General features: G+C 38.4%; 1 protein-coding gene across 5 annotated transcripts in view; it reads left to right on the top strand.

The window, feature by feature from the left end:
* Nucleotides 1–869: 869 nt before the first annotated feature.
* The window catches only part of COP1 (COP1 E3 ubiquitin ligase), a 132254-nt gene continuing 113229 nt past the window's right edge, over nt 870–19894 (top strand). For 3 of the 5 annotated variants that reach the window (XR_015798332.1, XM_088153205.1, XM_088153204.1), the window contains exons 1-4: nt 931–1417; nt 10190–10249; nt 13101–13198; nt 16151–16227. Coding sequence is in view for 4 of the 5 variants with exons in the window: in XM_088153205.1 (XP_088009331.1) it covers nt 1065–1417; nt 10190–10249; nt 13101–13198; nt 16151–16227 (588 nt within the window). In the remaining variant the exon portion in view is untranslated. The other 2 variants (XM_088153207.1, XM_088153206.1) reach the window with 2 other exon arrangements.

The raw sequence follows: 19894 nt of genomic DNA, 5'->3' as shown, positions 1-19894 counted from the left end.
ATTATGGAAGCTCTCAGACTCTGAATTATTCCAAACATCTCTATAAGCAGCTGATGCCTCTGAAGGCAAACCCACAGCCTGTGAACTTGCCCAGTTTTACCCCAAGATGATTGAGTTCATCTAGTTGAGGTCAGTGTTAGAACTGAAGGTTTCAGCTGTTGCAAGAAAGAAAAGAACACAAAGCCAGCAGACAATGCAGTGACAGTAGTTCTTGAGCACTGAAGCTGTACAATCTTGGCAATTTGATAACAACTCTCCCTTGTTGGCCAGGTGCTCTGCCAACAGATATGCAAAAATCTAACTGATCTCCAGGCGGAAAAAGTGCCGCCTTGTTTATGAGTCCAAAAAGGCATTTTCTGAAGAAAAAAAAAAATGACAATTTCCCGCCCAGGAATGACGCCCTTCTGCGTCCAACGGAGGCAACAGCTGGACGGAACCACAGCAGGAAAGCTAAACCCAACACGAGGCAGGAAATTCGGCTGAGTTCAGCTGGACCTGCTTCCTGATCTGGGTGTCCGAAGGCTGCAGCCACGCAACCTGAGCCTGCGCAGGACTAGGGCTTTGGAAATGGAGGAGTCTGGCAATGGGAGCTCGTCGCTTCCTCGCACGTCGCTGTCGTGCAAGGAAGACGAACCCCGCACAAGCGCCGATTCAAGCAGAACGCGAGCCACCCGCTCGCTGCACAAGCGCGTATCCCTCTCCCTTTCCCTGCGCAGCCCCCCAGGGGGAGCGAGGACGTTCTTCAGCGGCGCATGCGTCTTTGTTAGCCCCACCTCCGAAGCGCAGCGTGCGTGTGCTGGTAAAGTTCGACAAGCGGGAGGCATTTCCCCGCCCCTTTTGCTTTCGGATGGGCGGAGGACAGCCAGCGGGGGTCTGGGAACCAATCAGATGCGGCGTACAGGCTTCCTGAGGCGGGACGACGGTGAGAGTTTTTATTTTCTCTGTGGAAGCGTTATTGTTCCTCTCTGCCCGCAGTTGGTCGGTGGGGAGGGAAGCGATGCGTTGATTCGCGAGGAGGAAAGGCTCGTCTTCGCCGTCCTAGCTGGGCCAGGCAAGCCTCGGCAATGTCCGGAAGCAGGCCGCCGCCGCAGCACCCTCCGGCCGGGCCGGGCGCTGCGGGCCCTCCGGGCTCCTCGAGCTCCTCGGTCACCACCTCGGCCTGCTTGGGCACCTCGATGGCGATGGGCACCGCGATGGCGACGGGCACCTCGGCGGTTCCCTCGCGACCCGTGTTGGTGGCGGCCGCTGTGTCTGGATCCTCCTGCAGCGGGGGCCTTTCTCGCCTGGCGGGGACCCGAGTCGGGGCCGGCAGTGGCACAGTCAGCGGCGGCGGCGGCACCAGGAAGAGGCCGCTGCTGACTCCGCTTTGCAACGGCCTTCTGAATTCCTACGAGGACAAAAGCAATGATTTCGTATGGTGAGTGGCGCTCGATGGATGGGGAAGGAGCAGCTACTCCCCGTTTGTTTGGGGCGCAGGGCTGAGGGGCGGTCGTGGGTGGCGCTCGGGATCCAGTTGTAGCAAAGAGTCGCGCTTGGCATAGATCTAGGCATCTCCCAACGTTGCTCTTCCAAGTGCCACCCTTCCCCGGCTCATGATACTGGCCTACAGTTGTGCCTTGTAGCTCAGGATTGCTGTTGGGATTATGGGAGGAGTGTCGGCTCATATAAATGCATGGGAAATGTCAGCACATCAAAATACTGTTCATCAGGCATGGAACAGAGAGGGGACTGATCACTCAGTGAGCTCATGGTTGATGTAAGATTTGAGCTATGGATTTGGTAGCTTGTAACTTTTTCTCTCTCACACACATACACACATACACACCTACAATTTAGAAATAAGTTCTGTAGGGCTCAGTGGACCAGGATTGAAAGATCCGTGTTGGCAGCAGGACTCTGTTTTGATTACGCATGAGAGTGACAAAAGCTGTGCTTTCAGGCATTTCTGTTTTCCATTCTTTTTCTCTCTATTTGAAATTAGCATAGAAACATGCTCAAGATTCATAGTGCTTCACCAATTAATTCAGTGTGCTTACCTTGGAGCATTATTTCAGAAGAACCAACCAATAGGACTTCTTTAACCAACTCCGACAAAAAAAGAGGAGACTTGAATCCACATTCCTTGCAGAAGATGTCAGCACATCAAAATATTGTTCATCAGGCATGGAACAGAGATGCTTCTGCAAGGAATGTGACTAAAGCTCTTGCTTTTCTTTTAAAAGAGTGTCTGGGACTTGGGCAGCATATAAATTTAATAAATTATTTTTATTAAAGAAGTCCCAGTCTTTTAATTCATAGAACAGACATTTTAATTAAGTGCCCAAGTGCCTGATCAGCAAACATGCTTACTATCTTCTGGAGACTAGTGGAGGAGGGATAGGCAGGTTGTACAGTATTTCTGTGCTAGACAAGATAAAAAGTTCCTTTGACCAGCTGCCTGGTTGGTTTCTATGTTATTCTTCAAAAATTTATCTAAAGCCCTTAAAAACAGTCAGATTGCTGGCCAGCACTATATATTGTGGTATTCAACTTCATAATTTAGGTATAAACTAAATGAAGCATTACCACTTTATCCTGAAACCATTAGGCTTCATTGGATGGTCTGGATTTTAGTGTTATAAGAGCTAGATAAAAATTTCATCCTATTCAGTTTCTCTTCAGCATGCATGATTCTGTGTATCTGTACCATACTGTGACCTGTCTAACATTTTTTTTGCACAACATTTATTTTCCTTCTTGGATAGTTGTTCCACCTAGGTCTAAACAATTGAGTTATCCCTTTCTGAACCTATTTTGGCACTATATTTTGAAAGTGCTGTAACCAGAGTTGTAAATACTATTCAGGTAAAGTTGAATCATGGAATTATTATGTTACAAAATTTATTATAGGTTTATTTTGCAATGATCTACAAATAGAAGCATTTTGATAGTAGCTGCACTGTCAGTCAACATCTGCATCAAGTCATCTACTACAAACCTAATATCCTTTTCCTGATTAGTCATCACGAGCTCAGACACTATCAGTTTGTAGAAAGTTTAGGATGTTTTGCCCTAGTGTGAAAGTCTTTATCCTTCCTTATATTCCATCTTAGTTCCTGTTCCTCTAATTTGGATTATTTTGTAACTCTTTGCTTACTGTTCTGGACATTTTTTTTACCTACCTTATTTTTTGTCTCTAACTGGATGAACAAGTTAAGAAGCACTAGACTGAATATGTGTAAAGACCCTGTTGCTCACATATGGTTACTATTCTTCAGACAATCAGAAAAAGTCTGGCAGCACCTTTTCCAACTAACACATTTTATTAAAAGGCATAAGCTTTTGTGAGCTGTGGTTCACTTCATCAGATGCATAGAGAATGAAAGCTTATGCCTTTTATTGTTAGTCAGAAAAGGTGCTACCAAACTCATACTGATCTTTTGCCACTTTAGGCTAACAATGGCTGTCCTCCTACAATGATTTTCAAACAGTGTCCAAACGTAAGAGAATCTCTCCAGTTCTGAGAATACTAAATTTGCTCAGGAGTCTTTGGTGAGTGAGTCCCTCAGAGTCAAAAGATGAAGTGGAGTATGTTTACTGGATCTCTGCTTCCACATGTTTGTTGACCTTATCAAAGAACTCTAAAACACATGTAATTTATTTTGCAGAATCCATTTATTCTTCTTCAAGAAGACTTGCTCTCTTATGTATTTAATGTGTTTAATTATTTTACATTTAATCAAGTTTTCTACAAATTTACCTAGAATAGACATTAAAGCAACCAATCAGTTTTTTTTAATTATTATTTTTACTTCTTCCTTCCAGCCCTTTCTTAAAGTTAAAAGTTCTAAGGTAAAGATGTCAAGGAAAAGTTTTCTGGTTTTGTTTGATTGTCTGTTTCACTTTCCACTTCTTTGAAGGTGAATTAATTTCCAGTCAGACTGGATTTAAGATAAATTAAGCCATCATTTAAGACACAGCCACTATTCTGATTTTTTTTTCAGATTAAATTTCATTTTGAAGTGGATGATAATTTGGTGATTTAGTATCAAAGGAGATGTGTATTTGTAGCTTCAGTTTATTTAGGTGTTCTGTCATGATATATCAAGAGAACAAATATCACCAAATAGGCTTTTAACTTACACTTCTATATTAAACTTCTATATTGTGATTAGTTTTCTTTGAACAATTAACCAAAGCAACATGTACTTTTGAATCATTAGCTATAATTGAATTTTTTTTAAAAATAAAATTTAAATAATTTCAGTGAAATCAACCTTGAAGCAAATATTCAGAAACTGTTATGCCTTAAGTCCTGGGAAAAATGATAGTATTAAGAAGAGACTGACTCACTGGAGTAGAAGAGGAAGGGGAGGAGAAGCACAACCAGACTTGCAAGGTTCTGTTATTATACAGCCTATCTCAATAAAGTATAGTTCTAGTTTTCCTGTAGAGTCTGTTTCCTGAAGGGCTGACAGGTTCCTTGCACATATGAAATATGAAAATTTCCTGGTTTTTCAGTTCCCAAGGTATTACTCAGTTTGAAATGAAGAAAAAAATCTCTGTTCACATGCAGAAGATAATACTACTATTGGAATATGAATTCAAATTTAAATGACAGAATTTCATTAAAATATTCCCTTTTACTACATTCTCCCATGATAGTTTTTTTTCTCTTTCTAGCCATAGAAGGAATAGGTTTCTTCACAATGTATGAATGTGTTCTGCTTGCTTTGTTCTGCATTTTATCCTTCTCCCTTGCATTTATTGGGTTTTCTGCTTGCTTGGATCTACTTTATCCTGTCGAATCCTGCATTCATTGATTTTTCTTTGTACTTTTAGAGAGGGGGTAAGTGATTGTGTGTGCTGTGTATGTATACTGCAAAATAGGATGGATCAGGTATGTTATTACTATTTCTGATATACTCCTTTATCAAGAATATTTATTAGGTTTATATAGCTCCCCGTCTCAAATACTTGACTCTGTAAATATAGTTAAATATACTTAAAACTTGTGTTTAACTTTTGTATCTTTAAAATAAGTTTAATTTTTATATAATGCTTTAGGAAACTGTTGAAATTCAATATAAACCTTAAACAAGTATTTTAAAAGACAATTGTTATTTGTCCTGTTCTATGTTGATTAGGAAAGAGATAAAAAATTACACTGTTACAGTGTTTCTGGTTTCTGCTTCCCAAAAATGATATTATAGATAGGAGAAATTGAAGAAAAGGTCAATGGAAATGAGAGGAAGAGAATGTTCATATGAAGGTTTGCATATTGTCAAATTTAAAAAAAGCAATTGAGAGGAGATACAGATACTTTATCTAGTTAGCACAGTATGAAGAAGTAGAGACTTTTCTCCCTCTCTCATAAATCTATAATTCAGGGCCATCCAGTGAAGCTAAATTAAAGGAGATTCAAAAAGTGCATGTAAGGAATATACTACTGCAAGATGTGGTAATGTTCATTACTTTAGAAAGCTTGGAAGGAAGGCTCCTTTTCTAAAGGCAGGGAGAATAGATGTTAAATGCAATTACTGAAGGACCATGTTTTATAGAGTAATGCAGGAGAAGTAATCTCTCTTTACTGTTCTTGAGCAATGGATCTCTGACATAAAGGTGTCTTAAAGAGGCCTACCTGTTAACTTTAAAGCCTGGTTAAGTTCACAGTGAGCTGATTGTTCTATCACCTAATGAGAAGTTAAACCGCTTTAAAGTGGGGGTAGATAACCTGAGGCTTTGGGGCAGCATGGGGCTCCTGAAAGCTTTGGGTGCAGTCCATAGAAACTATCTAGAAGTTAACACCAGAGACATTACCTCCATCTCCTCTGGACCACATCTCACTTATTTCATCTAATTTATTACTGAATTTAAGCAAGAATTAAGAGAATGAATTGATTATTTGGAGCTAAATGACAAGGAACAGCAATATATTTTAAACATATTAGTAGCATCTTACTCCATACCTCTAGGTGTCTTATACCGGTAGTTTCATGTAGATATTAAAAGTTACAGGGACAAGATGGAACTCAGTGGAACAGCATAAACAAAAGTCTTATTTGTTGAACTGCAATTCCTAGCATGACATACTGGATATAACCTAATAAAAAGGATCAGAACCACTTCAAAAATATCATGGTGGTCTAGGAGACTGCCTGGTAAAAAGTACTGAAAGCTGCCAAGAGATCCAGAAAAGCTAGTAGGCTGCTTGATTTTGTATCTCCCAAGTACAGTGGGGCAAAAAGGTATTTAGTCAGCCACCAATTGTGCAAGTTCTCCCACTTAAAAAGATGAGAGAGGCCTGTAATTTTCATCATAGGTATACCTCAACTATGAGAGACAAAATGGGGGGGAAAATCCAGAAAATCACATTGTCTGATTTTTAAAGAATTTATTTGCAAATCATGGTGGAAAATAAGTATTTGGTCAATATCAAAAGTTCATCTCAATACTTTGTTATATATCCTTTGTTGGCAATGACAGAGGTCAAACGTTTTCTGTAAGTCTTCACAAGGTTTTCACACACTGTTGCTGGTATTTTGGCCCATTCCTCCATGCAGATCTCCTCTAGAGCAGTGATGTTTTGGGGCTGTCGCTGGGCAACACGGACTTTCAACTCCCTCCAAAGGTTTTCCATGGGGTTGAGATCTGGAGACTGGCTAGGCCACTCCAGGACCTTGAAATGCTTCTTATGAAGCCACTCCTTCGTTGCCCGGGCGGTGTGTTTGGGATCATTGTCATGCTGAAAGACCCAGCCACGTTTCATCTTCAATGCCCTTGCTGATGGAAGGAGGTGTTCACTCAAAATCTCACAATACATGGCCCCATACATACTTTCCTTTACATGGATCAGTCGTCCTGGTCCCTTTGCAGACAAACGGCCCCAAAGCATGATGTTTCCACCCCCATGCTTCACAGTAGGTATGGTGTTCTTTGGATGCAACTCAGCATTCTCTCTCCTCCAAACACAACGAGTTGAGTTTAGACCAAAACATTCTACTTTGGTTTCATCTGACCATATGACATTCTCCCAATCCTCTTCTGGATCATCCAAATACTCTCTAGCAAACTTCAGACGGGCCCAGACATGTACTGGCTTAAGCAGGGGGACACGCCTGGCACTGCAGGATTTGAGTCCCTGGCGGCGTAGTGTGTTACTGATGGTAGCCTTTGTTACTTTGGTCCCAGCTCTCTGCAGGTCATTCACTAGGTCCCCCCATGTGGTTCTGGGATTTTTGCTCACCGTTCTTGTGATCATTTTGACCCCACGGGGTGAGATCTTGCGTGGAGCCCCAGATCGAGGGAGATTATCAGTGGTCTTGTATGTCTTCCATTTTCTAATTATTGCTCCCACAGTTGATTTCTTCACACCAAGCTGCTTGCCTATTGCAGATTCAGTCTTCCCAGCCTGGTGCAGGTCTACAATTTTGTTTCTGGTGTCCTTTGACAGCTCTTTGGTCTTGGCCATCATGGAGTTTGGAGTGTGACTGAGGTTGTGGACAGGGGTCTTTTATACTGATAACAAGGTCAAACAGGTGCCATTACTACAGGTAATGAGTGGAGGACAGAGGAGCCTCTTAAAGAAGTAGTTACAGGTCTGTGAGAGCCAGACATCTTGCTTGTTTGTAGGTGACCAAATACTTATTTTCCACCATGATTTGCAAATAAATTCTTTAAAAATCAGACAATGTGACTTTCTGGATTTTTCCCCCCATTTTGTCTCTCATAGTTGAGGTATACCTACGATGAAAACTACAGGCCTCTCTCATCTTTTTAAGTGGGAGAACTTGCACAATTGGTGCCTGACTAAATACTTTTTTGCCCCACTGTATTTCTGGACTGCTGTCTGGGTGGTGGTATTTGGACCTAAACTGTTCATGGCTTCTAATAGTTTTAGTTAGAATTTCTTTAAAATTCATTCAGAAATATGAATAAGCCTCCAAATTAAAATGTCTGCAATTATCTGCTCAGTTTCAAAAAGCAAGACAAGAGATGTAATTACACAGTCTAGAGCCACAAACTAGAGTATTCACAGTAAAGTATAGGCAAGGTCTGATTTAGAAATCAAGACAAAAAGCTCAATAGATCCAGAGGACTGAATAATAAGATGTTAGGTCTAGGCAAAGGTCACAATTTCCAGGAAGTAAAGGTGCAAAATCAAGCTATTAGAGAAGTTGCTCCAGCATTTCCATGTCCTTAATCAAATGACATTATGCAGTAATACTACTGATGTATTTTGTATAATTACTCTTTATCCTAATGTAGTAAATTGACACAAGTGTTTTCAGTTGAGATTTAACAGACATACAGATTTAATGGCCCTTCCTCCCCCGAGTGGTCTGTTAAATTGAGAGTTTGTTGTAGACCATTTAATTTCTATCAAACTTAACACAATTCTAACACCTCCCACCATACTTAACTTGTGGTTACCCATTTTTTTTTTTTTTGGAAGTGGCATCCCTAGGCTGATAAATGATTGACGACCCCTTTATTTATTTGTACCCAATATTAGGGAACATTGCGGTCTTTCTGACTTGCTGTAATATCTCTGAATTCCTTGATTCAGCTGCTAGGTTAGACAGTATTCTACAGCATCAAAACAAAAGACAAAGCTTCACTCAATCTCCATTTTCTGCAACTTTCAGCTGTGGGCCAGGATGCAGATTGTTTATAATTATTGTGTTCAGTGTCTGTACCTAGTACAAGTTATTAGTATCTGCTACTGAAAAAAATGATGACCATCAAGTGTGGTTATATGTAGAAGTGTCACTTAATTGAGGTTGGCTGGAGTGTCTCTGTTGTGAAGCTAAAGACCATTATGATCCTATTAGATCCTTCATTTACAGCTGGTGGTAGCCTGAAGATTTTATTTTTAAAAAATTATATCCTACCCCGCCCTCCAGGTTAGCTTTATCCCTCATCGAAGTAATTTAAGCAACCTATAGCCAGGCAGAGAAGTTGGACAAAAATATCTGAGAAATGTATCGTGTTGGAAGTGCAGCTGCAGTGTTGATCCTTGATCACAGAAGACTGGCTGAAAGTGTTTCTGGATATTTAGAGACACATGCTTAAATGTGTTAAAATTGTAAGCATAAGATGTTTGGCAAAACTTTTAAAGAAATATGTGTTGATATTTCTTTGGGGTGGTATTTTTACTATTTCTGTGCTACAGGAAAGAGTGGTCCATGCTGTTTTATATTAGATTCTGTTTTTGTTGAATATTGCTTTTACAGTACTAGAAATGCCATCTGGAGTGATTCTGGAGTGTGTGAAGAAATTAAAATGAACCTTATGAGAATTCAATTTTTTTTTTCCTTTGCTGCAATATTTTAGCAATTTGTACACTAGAAAAAACTGCTACTCCCTTTTCAGATTTTAAAATGTTGATACTTGATTGAGTTGTAAGCATTCTTAATAAAACAGAAAAAAAGAAACTAATTCTTCTAAATTGTTTAAGAGGAACACATATGTAAATGAGTGCTTTAGAGAGTTTTTTTAATCTTTCAAAATGAATCCCTCATCAAAGATTTTAACAAGTTCTTGACACTGAGCTGCTTTAATCCTACTGGAAAATTGGGTTGTTTTTAGTATAATTTTATGTAGTGCCACCATTGTTATGTAAAAGCAGCATCTTGCTTGCATATAGTGTTTTCTGCCATAATTTAAATTCCTTCTAAAACATTATGACATGGGATAAATAATCAAAGAACTTAAAATGTTACATTTTGTATAACGTTTATTTACCTACTAGAATGTTTCGTTACATAGTAAGTTTATGCTTTAAGTAGCCATTAATTTAAAAGTAATTACTTTAAATAAGCATCTCTTTCCTTGTTTTAAATCACTTTCCTATTTAAATTTTAAGTGTAGTGCTTGAATATAACTTCTATCAATTACCTTTTCCAGATACATATGTAAATTGTTATTTGGATGTGTTTTTTAAATGTCTTTTGCATCATATCTTTTATGTCTCAGCATATTTTTCTGGATTTCGTTTAGATTTTAAGTCATTAGAATGGCTGTATGTAAGTTGTTGATTGGGCTCTGGGCTTTCTGTTAATAAGAGATTAATAGAGGCTTCTCAATGCTTAGTGTTTAACGAGTGTTTTATCAACTATTGGGTTCATGCTCTTCTCTCTACCTCTTTTCCAATAAATGAAAGGTTGTTTTTAAAACAATATTTATATGCTTTTCTTCCCCCCTCCAGCCCTATCTGCTTTGATATGATTGAAGAAGCTTACATGACAAAATGTGGACACAGTTTCTGGTAAGGTTTCTTGATACAACTGTTTAGCATGAGAGATATATTTATAAAATTAAGAAGTGTGAACTAAAGTTATTTTGTTAAATGCACCTAATCAGTAGGGTAGTTTTTCAACAAACAGTATGAAATGAATTAACATTTTTATTCTGAATCAATATCTTCATTAGAGGCATCCTGAGGCAGCTTAAAATATTATATATTATGGTATAACTTGTTTTGCATTGTAGAAATGACGTGTATTACATGACCAGTGAAATGTGTCATGTTTTTTTTTTCTTCTACCACATGGGCATTGATGAGTATTCATAAGACATTAAAGTTATACAACAGTTACTGAATGCACAATAAAGAAACACTTGAATTTAATATTTATCTACTCATATTAAATTTAATATTAAACTATAAGCAAAAACAAGCTTGTGTACTGTTGAGACTTTGGATGTTGCACAATGCAGAAAAAATGAGAATCTGTAATTTTTATAGAATTTTAAATCCGTTTATGTGTCTGAAATAATTATTATAGATACTTAGAACCATATGTTCAAAAGTTTAATGATGACAACTCAGTAGTTCTAACTGTTTAGAAGATAAGCAATTACGATCATGCTCATTTTATGAATTTGAATTTGGATAGTAAAACGTTAGTTTGATGTGGACATAAATTCTATCACTACATTTGTGGCCTTCTGATTTTGAATGAGTGCCCACTATCCAAAAAACTTCGTTGCAGTTTGCAGTATTTTTGAGAAAACTTTATGATTTGTGGGTTATAGACATCAACCTGAGATAAGTGTGAAGCCTGGATAATCCTATTTGTTTTGATTTGGGAAACTTAGTTTCTTATCTAAATCCTTTTCATAAAATTGTTATGAATGGTTTCTGCATACTTCTTGAAAGCTACAACCAAGAATTCTTTAAGAGAGATACATTATGCAAGGCTGTGATGTTCCTTAAGAAATAAAAGTCTTAATTCAAGGTTGTAAAATTCCTAGATGCCTAAACATTGGCAGTAATGTGTAAGAATTTGAAATATTTTCTACATTGTTGTAGAAGCTTCCTGGATTGATATGTCTGAAGGGTGCTGTGGAAAGGATATATTGCTTTGGTAGTAGTTTTATGTGTGTTAATTTCAGTCATGAGAAAGAGACTATTGCTAGGTAGTAGATGAGAAAAGACGCTGGAAGAAACTGGTTCTATTCCACTTGAGTTTTTCCTACTTCTGCTACTTAGTGCTAGTTTTTTTTAATCCTTTGGAGACTTCTATGAGCAGAAGTATTCCTTTTCTCTCTGCAGTCCCTCTACACCTGTTATTGAATGTTGGGGAGCCTTTTAGAACAACATGGGAAATGGCTGCAGAAGAAAGAAGTTGGGAGAGGGGGAAGTCCCCCTTCCCCGAAGATCATACTGTTATGGCAGGGGATACAGGTAGTCCTCGAGTTACAACTGCAATTGGGACCAGGATTGCTGTCGCTAAGCAATGCAGTCAAAAAGTGTGATGTCATGTGACTGCATGGCTTAGCAACTGCAATCCAGGAGTTGTAACCCAAGATGCACGGGTTGTTAAATAGGAAGTGGAGGGTGTTCCAGGTAAGGAGCATAGTGCCGGGGTGGGGGGAAGGCCCAGCGCAGGCCATGTGTGAGTCGGGGAGGGGGTGCCTGGTGCAGTGCAAGCTCAGAAAGGCTAGGGAATGAGAGCATGGGGTGCATGCATGTGTGATTGCAAGGAGGCCGAGGAAAGAGGGTGTGGGGCGTGTGTGAGTGAAGGGGGGAAGGCGGGCGCAGTGCGAGCAAAGAAAGGCTGGGAGGAGCGGAGACTTACCCAAGCAATATGCAACCTTCCTTGCCCGCTTCCTATTGACTTTGCTTGGGGGAAGCCGGCAGGGATGGGCGCAAATGGTGATCATGTGACTGTGGGATGCCACAACTGATTGTAAGTGCGAGCTGGTTAACAGGCACCCAACTTTTGTACACATGATCGCGGGGTGCTGCAATGGCTAGAACTTCAGTTGTAAGTCCCTTTGTTCAGCACTATCATAATTTTGAACAGTTGCTGAATGAATGGTCATAATTTGAGGACTACCTATATGTGGATGTAATTCACAGGTTACAACTAATGTTACATCAATAGGTTTCATCTTATTCTCCTTTCCTTTAAATGCCCAACTCTTTAGTGATGTTTGGAAAAATAGAATCTATTCTACTGATTAGTGCTTTTCCATCAGTGAATGGGCAGCACTGAATATGACTGACTACAATTAGAAGTGAGTGGTCCTGTTCCTGTTAGGGATAGGAGTGATATTAATAGTGTGTTCTGTGAAGCCAATTCATATATGCATGGCTGTAGACAAAAAACTACTGAAATAACATATGAAAAGAATTTGGTGGATGGAACAGGACTGGACAAATACACTCTTATAAGTCACCATTAATTCTTCAAAGCCGGCAGTGGTTTTTAAAGTTCCAGCTCTTAAAACCTGATTTTTTTGAATTGGTGTGTCTCATCAAAAGTTTGGATGCATACAATTCTTTCTGCACTCTTGTATGTTTTGAAACATCTTTGAAGATAAGTCTATGTTGCAGGCAATCAGTATTTTAAAACTTAACATCCAATATTCTTTCTATTCTCTCTTTTGTTGTTGTTGTTAGTAAGAAGATATTATTAGTTACAAAAAGAGAAAAAAAATCTTCTCTTTTCCCAGAACTTGAAGATGAAATCTACCTGCTTTATTGATTTGATTTATCTTTAACACCAAGCCATCTGGTGCCACAGCTCTACTTCCTCGTGGAACTGAATTGGTGCAGTGTATTATACTGTGTTTTCTTATAGTTCTGTCCTGTTAATTTTCTTGAACAGTTACAAGTGTATTCATCAAAGCCTGGAAGATAACAACAGATGTCCCAAATGTAATTATGTTGTGGATAACATTGACCATCTATACCCCAACTTTTTAGGTAAGTTTTAATGCTCAGTAATATAACCCTGAATCATTATATCTTGGTAACATTCTCAATATTGCTGGATGTTTATTTCTTTAGTATGCTTCACATGCTTCTGTTGATTTTGAACAACTGGTTCTATGTGCTACATCTCTGGGTATGTGGTATCTGAATTTCTGTCTCCATCATCCATCTAGCCTCTAGAGGTTACAGAGTACTTGGGTAACTATGAAGCTATGTAAAGTCTTCAAAATTCAGATTCTTGATTAGGATTAATTCATACAAATAGAAGAGAAGATGAAATACTTCTCTAGCAAAAAAGGTAGGTTTCGTATCTTAGGATATAAAAATCACTCCAGCATTAAGAGGGCCATCTTTGCAAAACAATAGGTGATGCAGTTGAGAGAATCTATGATGGACCATGGATTGTGAAAGCAAAAGAATTGAAGACAGTTAGTAACCAAATGATTCCATAATGCTTAATCACCTTATCTGATTTTGAGAAGTGAAGAGGGGAGGATGAAGCTCAAAGTAGGCCTTATGCTTAATGAATTGTATACTTGGCATAATATCTTCTTGCAGTCATAGTGCCTGGGAAGAAAATTTAATCCTTTGCTCCCAAGATCTTGATAAGTTTTCACCCATGTTGCCGACAGTATTTTTTTTTAAAAAAAGGAATGACTTAGTTAGGCATCAGTAGTAGAGTTTATCTTAAGGTTAATTGCAGTGTATCTTGGGGCAAGGTATTTTAATTGGGGTTGTGGCTGTGAGGAATTAAATTTCCTGTCCAGTTGTTTCTTTATTTCAGCTTTATTTTTTAAAAAACGATGTGTTATAGTTGTCCAAGATACATTTACTCTGAGATGTAATTTGGCCCTCATACTATAGTGGAAGATGCATAATTCTTTTTCCGAAAAAGAGTAGACTTTATTATTTCTAAAGTTAGAGCTTCCAAAACCTCCCAAGATTTTGGGGTATAATTTCTGTCGTATAGCTATGAGAGAGCTTCACAATATAAAGGAACCAATTTAAGGGTAGATTGCTTTAGGGTATGAATACCAACTTTTTTGGTATTATCAGTTGGGACTCAACTGATTGGCAGATCACAAAAGGCTTGCTGGTGATATCACCAGAAAGGGATGAACCAAATATTTTCAGTTGTTTTTGTTTCTCTTTCTCCTGCCAATATGGATTAACAAACTTTTTCTGTTCATTTCTTGGAAGTAGTGGTGTTTGCATGGTGTTTTGATAATAGTCTTCTCTGGTCTCAGATTTTTTGCTAGTGATCTTGCCAGCCCTCAAACTACTGATCAATAATTTATTTTAAACAATTATTTCTGTTTTATGTAATGATAAACTAGAAATTGGGAAAAATAGAACTGAATTATAGTTTATTCCTCTTGGTTTTGTGTGAGTAGGAGAGAGAATGCGTGAATCTAATGTGGAGGGTAGAAAAAAGTATAAGAGTGTAATTCTGCTTGTATATCACGTGAATACATCCATTTTGTATATTTGACAATATGTAATTAAAATTATAGATTTATTAGAACAGCAACTGTAAGATCATTTCTGTATGTGATAGGGGAAAATGGTGCTTATGGTGTATAGTTTAATATAGATAATGTGGATTGGGACATATTCCATGAAATGTGATTCATTTTCAAATGCTTTGTTTCATAAAATTAATTAGTAACATAATGAATAAGTCACACTGAACAACTGGAGGTGTTAAAATACAAAGAAGTTAACATCTGCTCTAAGGCTATTGTGTACAATAAAAATGTAGCTTTTAATATTCCTTCATATTAGGTGAGCTTCAATCTCCCTCTTGCCTTACTCATATTTGTACTTAAATGCTGTATTTAGAAAACACATCTAGATCATTAGGGATATATCCTGCTAAAATTTTAGCTATTGTATTTTATATATATATATTTATTGCACATATTTTTATATTACCCAGCTTAAAATGACTCCTGGTGGTTTGCAAAGAATAACATCAAAACACATCAAATCACAATAACTACAACAAAATCCAAATTACAGAATATTCATGGTTACCAAATTATCAAACAGCCTTCAAGTGCCTGTTCAAACAAGATTGTTTCAGTGGCCTTCTTGAAAGCTAATAGCAGGGGCATCAGACAGGATGTTCCAAAGGGAGGAGGCCATCAAAAAAGATGCCTTCTTTGTCCCTCTGAATATTAGTAGGGGTAGGATTCTAAGCATCCCCTCTCTGCCTGTAGGTACTAATTGGGCAGATTCTGCTTGGAGAAGATAGTACCCTGGAGTGAAGCCATTTAGTCAAAAGCAGCACTTTGAATTAGACTTGGAAATCTACTGGCAACCAGTGCAGTGAATGAAGGACAAGAGTTACACTTGCACCTGTCAGCATCCTGGCTGCCACATTCTGTATCAGTGATAGCTTTGGATCATTTTCAAATGCAACCCCATGTACAATGTTTATAGTAATCCAAATGTGTGATGATAATGACATGAGTTATTTTCACCAAGAGTTCCTGATTTAGGTGGGCCACAACTATGACATCTAAGATATTAATATGTTAGAGGAGGTTGGAAGCCCTGAAATCTGAATGCATTTAATGATCACATTTGATGAACTGCTTACAGAATGGTGAAGATGCATCTTATTTTGATCCAAATGGTTTGCTGATAAGTGACCAAAGTAAAACGAGTGACTGCATTCTTCAATACTGCTATATAAATTAAAAATATATGCAGTAAAGGTTTATCAGAAAAAAAAAAACCCAGTGGAACTCTTTTTATTCTTATTGACAAATGCCTAATAAAATTTGTTGCTGTTGCTACCTTCAGTCTTATTGAATTAATAAATGTGCAGTGCTGAAGAGTACTTATTTGATCCTCTTAGTATGATTTATTTCCAAGAAACTGTAGTATTCATGTATCATCTTAAAATGCACTACTGAGATCTTTTTTTCCCTGTAGTGAATGAGCTCATCCTTAAACAGAAGCAAAGATTTGAGGAAAAGAGATTCAAATTGGACCATTCAGTGAGTAGCACCGTATGTCCCAATCTTCTTTCTTTCATTTATTTATGGGCTTAAGGGATGGAGTGCATGGTATTCCTATATTCTAAGCATTTGAGAATGTCTGTTTCTTTCACAGACAGCTCAATTAATCTGTGTAAGCAAAGTGTTATTTGGGCTTTTCATTATACAGTGTAACTTATTTGCTATTTAATATAATAAGTTTTTGATAGATCTATGAATATAGATTCAAAACTTTTGTATTTTCCAGTGCAGTCTGTAGTTATTACAACAGGCTATGACAATGAGATAATAGTGAAAGTTATGCTATAGAACACTTAGGTAAGAATATTAGTGACATTAGAGGATCTCAAGTAAGCCTGGTACTACAATTCTGATTCACATAGCCAGTTCTTTTCTATGGTGTTCAAACCCTCTACAGGAGATTGAAATCATAGACCATTGCAGTTCAGATTATTATATAGCACAATGGTTCATGAGTTCAATTCCTAGTATAGATTTGAACCACATAGAAAAGATCTGGTAGTGTCTGACAACTCACATACCGCATCATAGAGGCTAATAAAACTGCAAATATCAGTCAGGATATACACTGTATAAAAACAGAAACCTCCTCCCACAGGAGGGGCGGTTGTCATCGGAAATGTTATGAAACCTCATACATGGGGACATATAATCCAGCATCTCTGTCTTTCTGCTTTGAGAGTTTAAGGGAAGGTGGAGTATACAGTGGTACCTCGGGTCACGAAGGCTTCTGTTCATGACCAGTTCGGGTCACGAACAGCACTGTTCGCTAAATTTTGCTTCCGTTCGTGAACTCCACATCAGGTGATGAACAGGATCCGCAGCCATTTTCCCTGCCGTGACACGTGGTCGTGGCTTCCTGTAGGGAGGGGGACTCTCCCTCCAAACAATAACCGCCTCCCCACCCGCCTTCCTGTCCTCCATGCCTCAAGCAAGGTTAGCGTTCTCTTCATAGTGTACTGTACTGTACTTTGTGTCATATTTTTGTGGTTTAAAAAAAAAACATATGGTTCAGAATGGATTAACCGTATTTACATTGAACCTTATGGGAAAATTTGATTCGGTTGACAACCAAAATCGGTTGGTGACCAAATTCGTAGGTGTCAGAACAGATTAACCGTATTTACATTGAACCTTATGGGAAAATTTGATTTGAGTCGCGACCAGAGTCACGGAACGAATTAAGTTCGTGACCCGAGGTACCACTGTATATACCTTTCTGATAGATTCCAAGGTTCTTCTGAGATTGATTGATTGGTTTGTTTGTTTGTTTGTTTATTTAGTGTGGCCACCCATCTCACCAAGTGACTCTGGGCGGCAAACAAATTTAAAAAATAAAAGCAATTAAAATAATACAAAGAATAAAAAACAGCAGCCGAGAATAAATCATCCATCATAATCACTAAATTAACCACAGAATGGATCTCTGCACACACTTGGAGCCCCAAGCCTCGGCACAGAGCCAGGTCTTTAAGGACTTGTCAGCAGAGTCAGGCCATCCTGATCTCTGGAGGGAGAATGTTCCATAAGGCAGGTGCTGCAGAAGAAAAGGCATGTCCTCTAGGCCCTGCCAACTGGCATTCCTTAGCTGACAGGACCTGAAGCATGTCCATCCTGCTTGATCAGATTGTATGCGTAGAAACAACTAGGGAGAGACGGTCCCTCAAGTAATCTGGTCCCAAGCCATGAAGGACTTTAACGGTGACAACCAGCACCATGAATTGCACCTGGAAGCGTGCTGGCAATCAGTGCAACTCACGGAGTAAAGGTGTTATATGCGCCAGATAACCAGCGCCATTTACTACCTATGCTGTCACATTCTGCATCAATTGAAGCTTCTGAATGCTCTTCAAGGAGAGGCCCATGTAGAGCGCATTGCAGTAGTCCAGATGGGAGGTCACAAGGGCATGAGTGACAGTGAGCAGGACCTCCTGGTCCAGGAATGGGTGTAATGGTGCACAACCCAAAGGTATGCAAAGGCCCTCCTAGCCACAGCTGCTGCCTGCTCTTTAAGCAGGAGCTGTGAGTCCAGGAGGACCCCCAGATTGCACACTGGGTCTGAGGCAGTGCCACCTCATCCAAGACCAATGATGGAAAGTCTCTGGGACCAGAAGTCCAAACACCCAAAGCTACTCACTCTTTCTTGGGTTGAGCATACTGGTGATACCTCACCCCAAACCATTGGATGACCTCACCCAATGGCCTCATGTAGATGTTAAACAGGAGGGGAGAAAGAACCAAGTCCTGAGGAAATTGATTTCTTAATTAGTTCTGAAAGTTAAAAAAATGTGGAGGCACGTTGTATTCCTCATTCTAAAGGGCTTGCCTTTGTCTCCTCACTAAACCTTTTGCAATAATCAGGTCTAATAAGTATAACAGTTCAGACATCTCTTAGCTTAGTTGTAAAGTAACAAAAGAAGAAGAGAAAGAATACAGAAAAGAGGTTAAGGGAAGAAGGTAAAACTGATAATTTCCCACTTTCTATCCATAAATTCCCCTACAGTAGCCATAAGGTTGCTCTTGGTGACTGTTTACAAGGAAAATGCTTTAATAGTTGGTAAATAGTTTTTGTGCAATCAACAATCAGTCAAGAAACCTTTGGTAATTCAATGTATTTTTCCAGTTTTTTCTGGAAATGCAATGAAGATCTATCTATCTATCTATCTATCTATCTATCTATCTATCTATCTATCTATCTATCTATCTATCTATCTATCTATCTATCTGAATATAGATGTTCTAAGACTGTAAACTGAAGTTAGACTTTAGTGTTTTAGTGTCTGAACTTCAACCTCAGTAGCAATGGTCCCTAAAAATCTATGAGGTAATGGGCTTTCAGGTAGATTTTTGCTTAGTTGCAATTGTCATCTTGTTGACTTCTTTATTGATTACTGAATATTCTTGTTTTGCTACTTTGGTCTTTTTAATAACTAACATAGTGAAAATATTGCTTTCAGTAGATTTGGTTGCATGCCTATATTGATTTACCTGAGAATAAGCCTGGTGCATTCACAGTGAACTGTTTCTGACTGTTTTGATGCCTCAAGATTTCAAGTTCCAGTAGAATAAATCCCAGTATAATTTATCAGTAACTAAATCATCAAGGTTGACATGTTCTTTAAAATATAAAGTATTTGATACTTAAGGTCAGAGAGTTCCTGCTTCAAAAATAAGCAAACCTTCAGGCACTCACCTAGGAGACTTTTTAGCTGTTTCTGTTGAAAGGATTTCAGATGTCATATCTGTTTAATACATTGCAAGTCTTTTGTAGCATACAGATAGAAATGGGTTAGGTTAATCAACTATGCAACACATAGGTTAGTCAACTATAGCCTACAACTGAGTGATAAAAATAAGGAGACATGGTTGGTTTTGGGTTGTAAATGCTAGAAGTATAGGTTTATACTGAATAAATATATTATGAGATAACAACTTTTAAGCACATCAAGTATTTTACTGAAATAGTGAATCCACAAATATAAATGTGTAACAAATTTTGTTGAAATTCAGCTGATAATCATAAGCAGATGCTAAATATAATTGCATATCAATGGGCAAATGCTAATGTTATTGTATATTGACTGCTACATTGTTTTACACAAGATAATTGAGATGGATTGGTTGAAATGTTTGGCTTTCATATTAAAATAAACATATA

This window comes from Python bivittatus, unplaced genomic scaffold (assembly GCF_059951505.1).
Source record: "Python bivittatus isolate LINGU-HERP-01145 unplaced genomic scaffold, Pbiv_v1 ctg000700_np1212, whole genome shotgun sequence".
Taxonomy (NCBI): domain Eukaryota; kingdom Metazoa; phylum Chordata; class Lepidosauria; order Squamata; family Pythonidae; genus Python; species Python bivittatus.
Note: the sequence above shows the minus strand (reverse complement) of the source record. Positions and strands in the feature narration are given on the sequence as shown.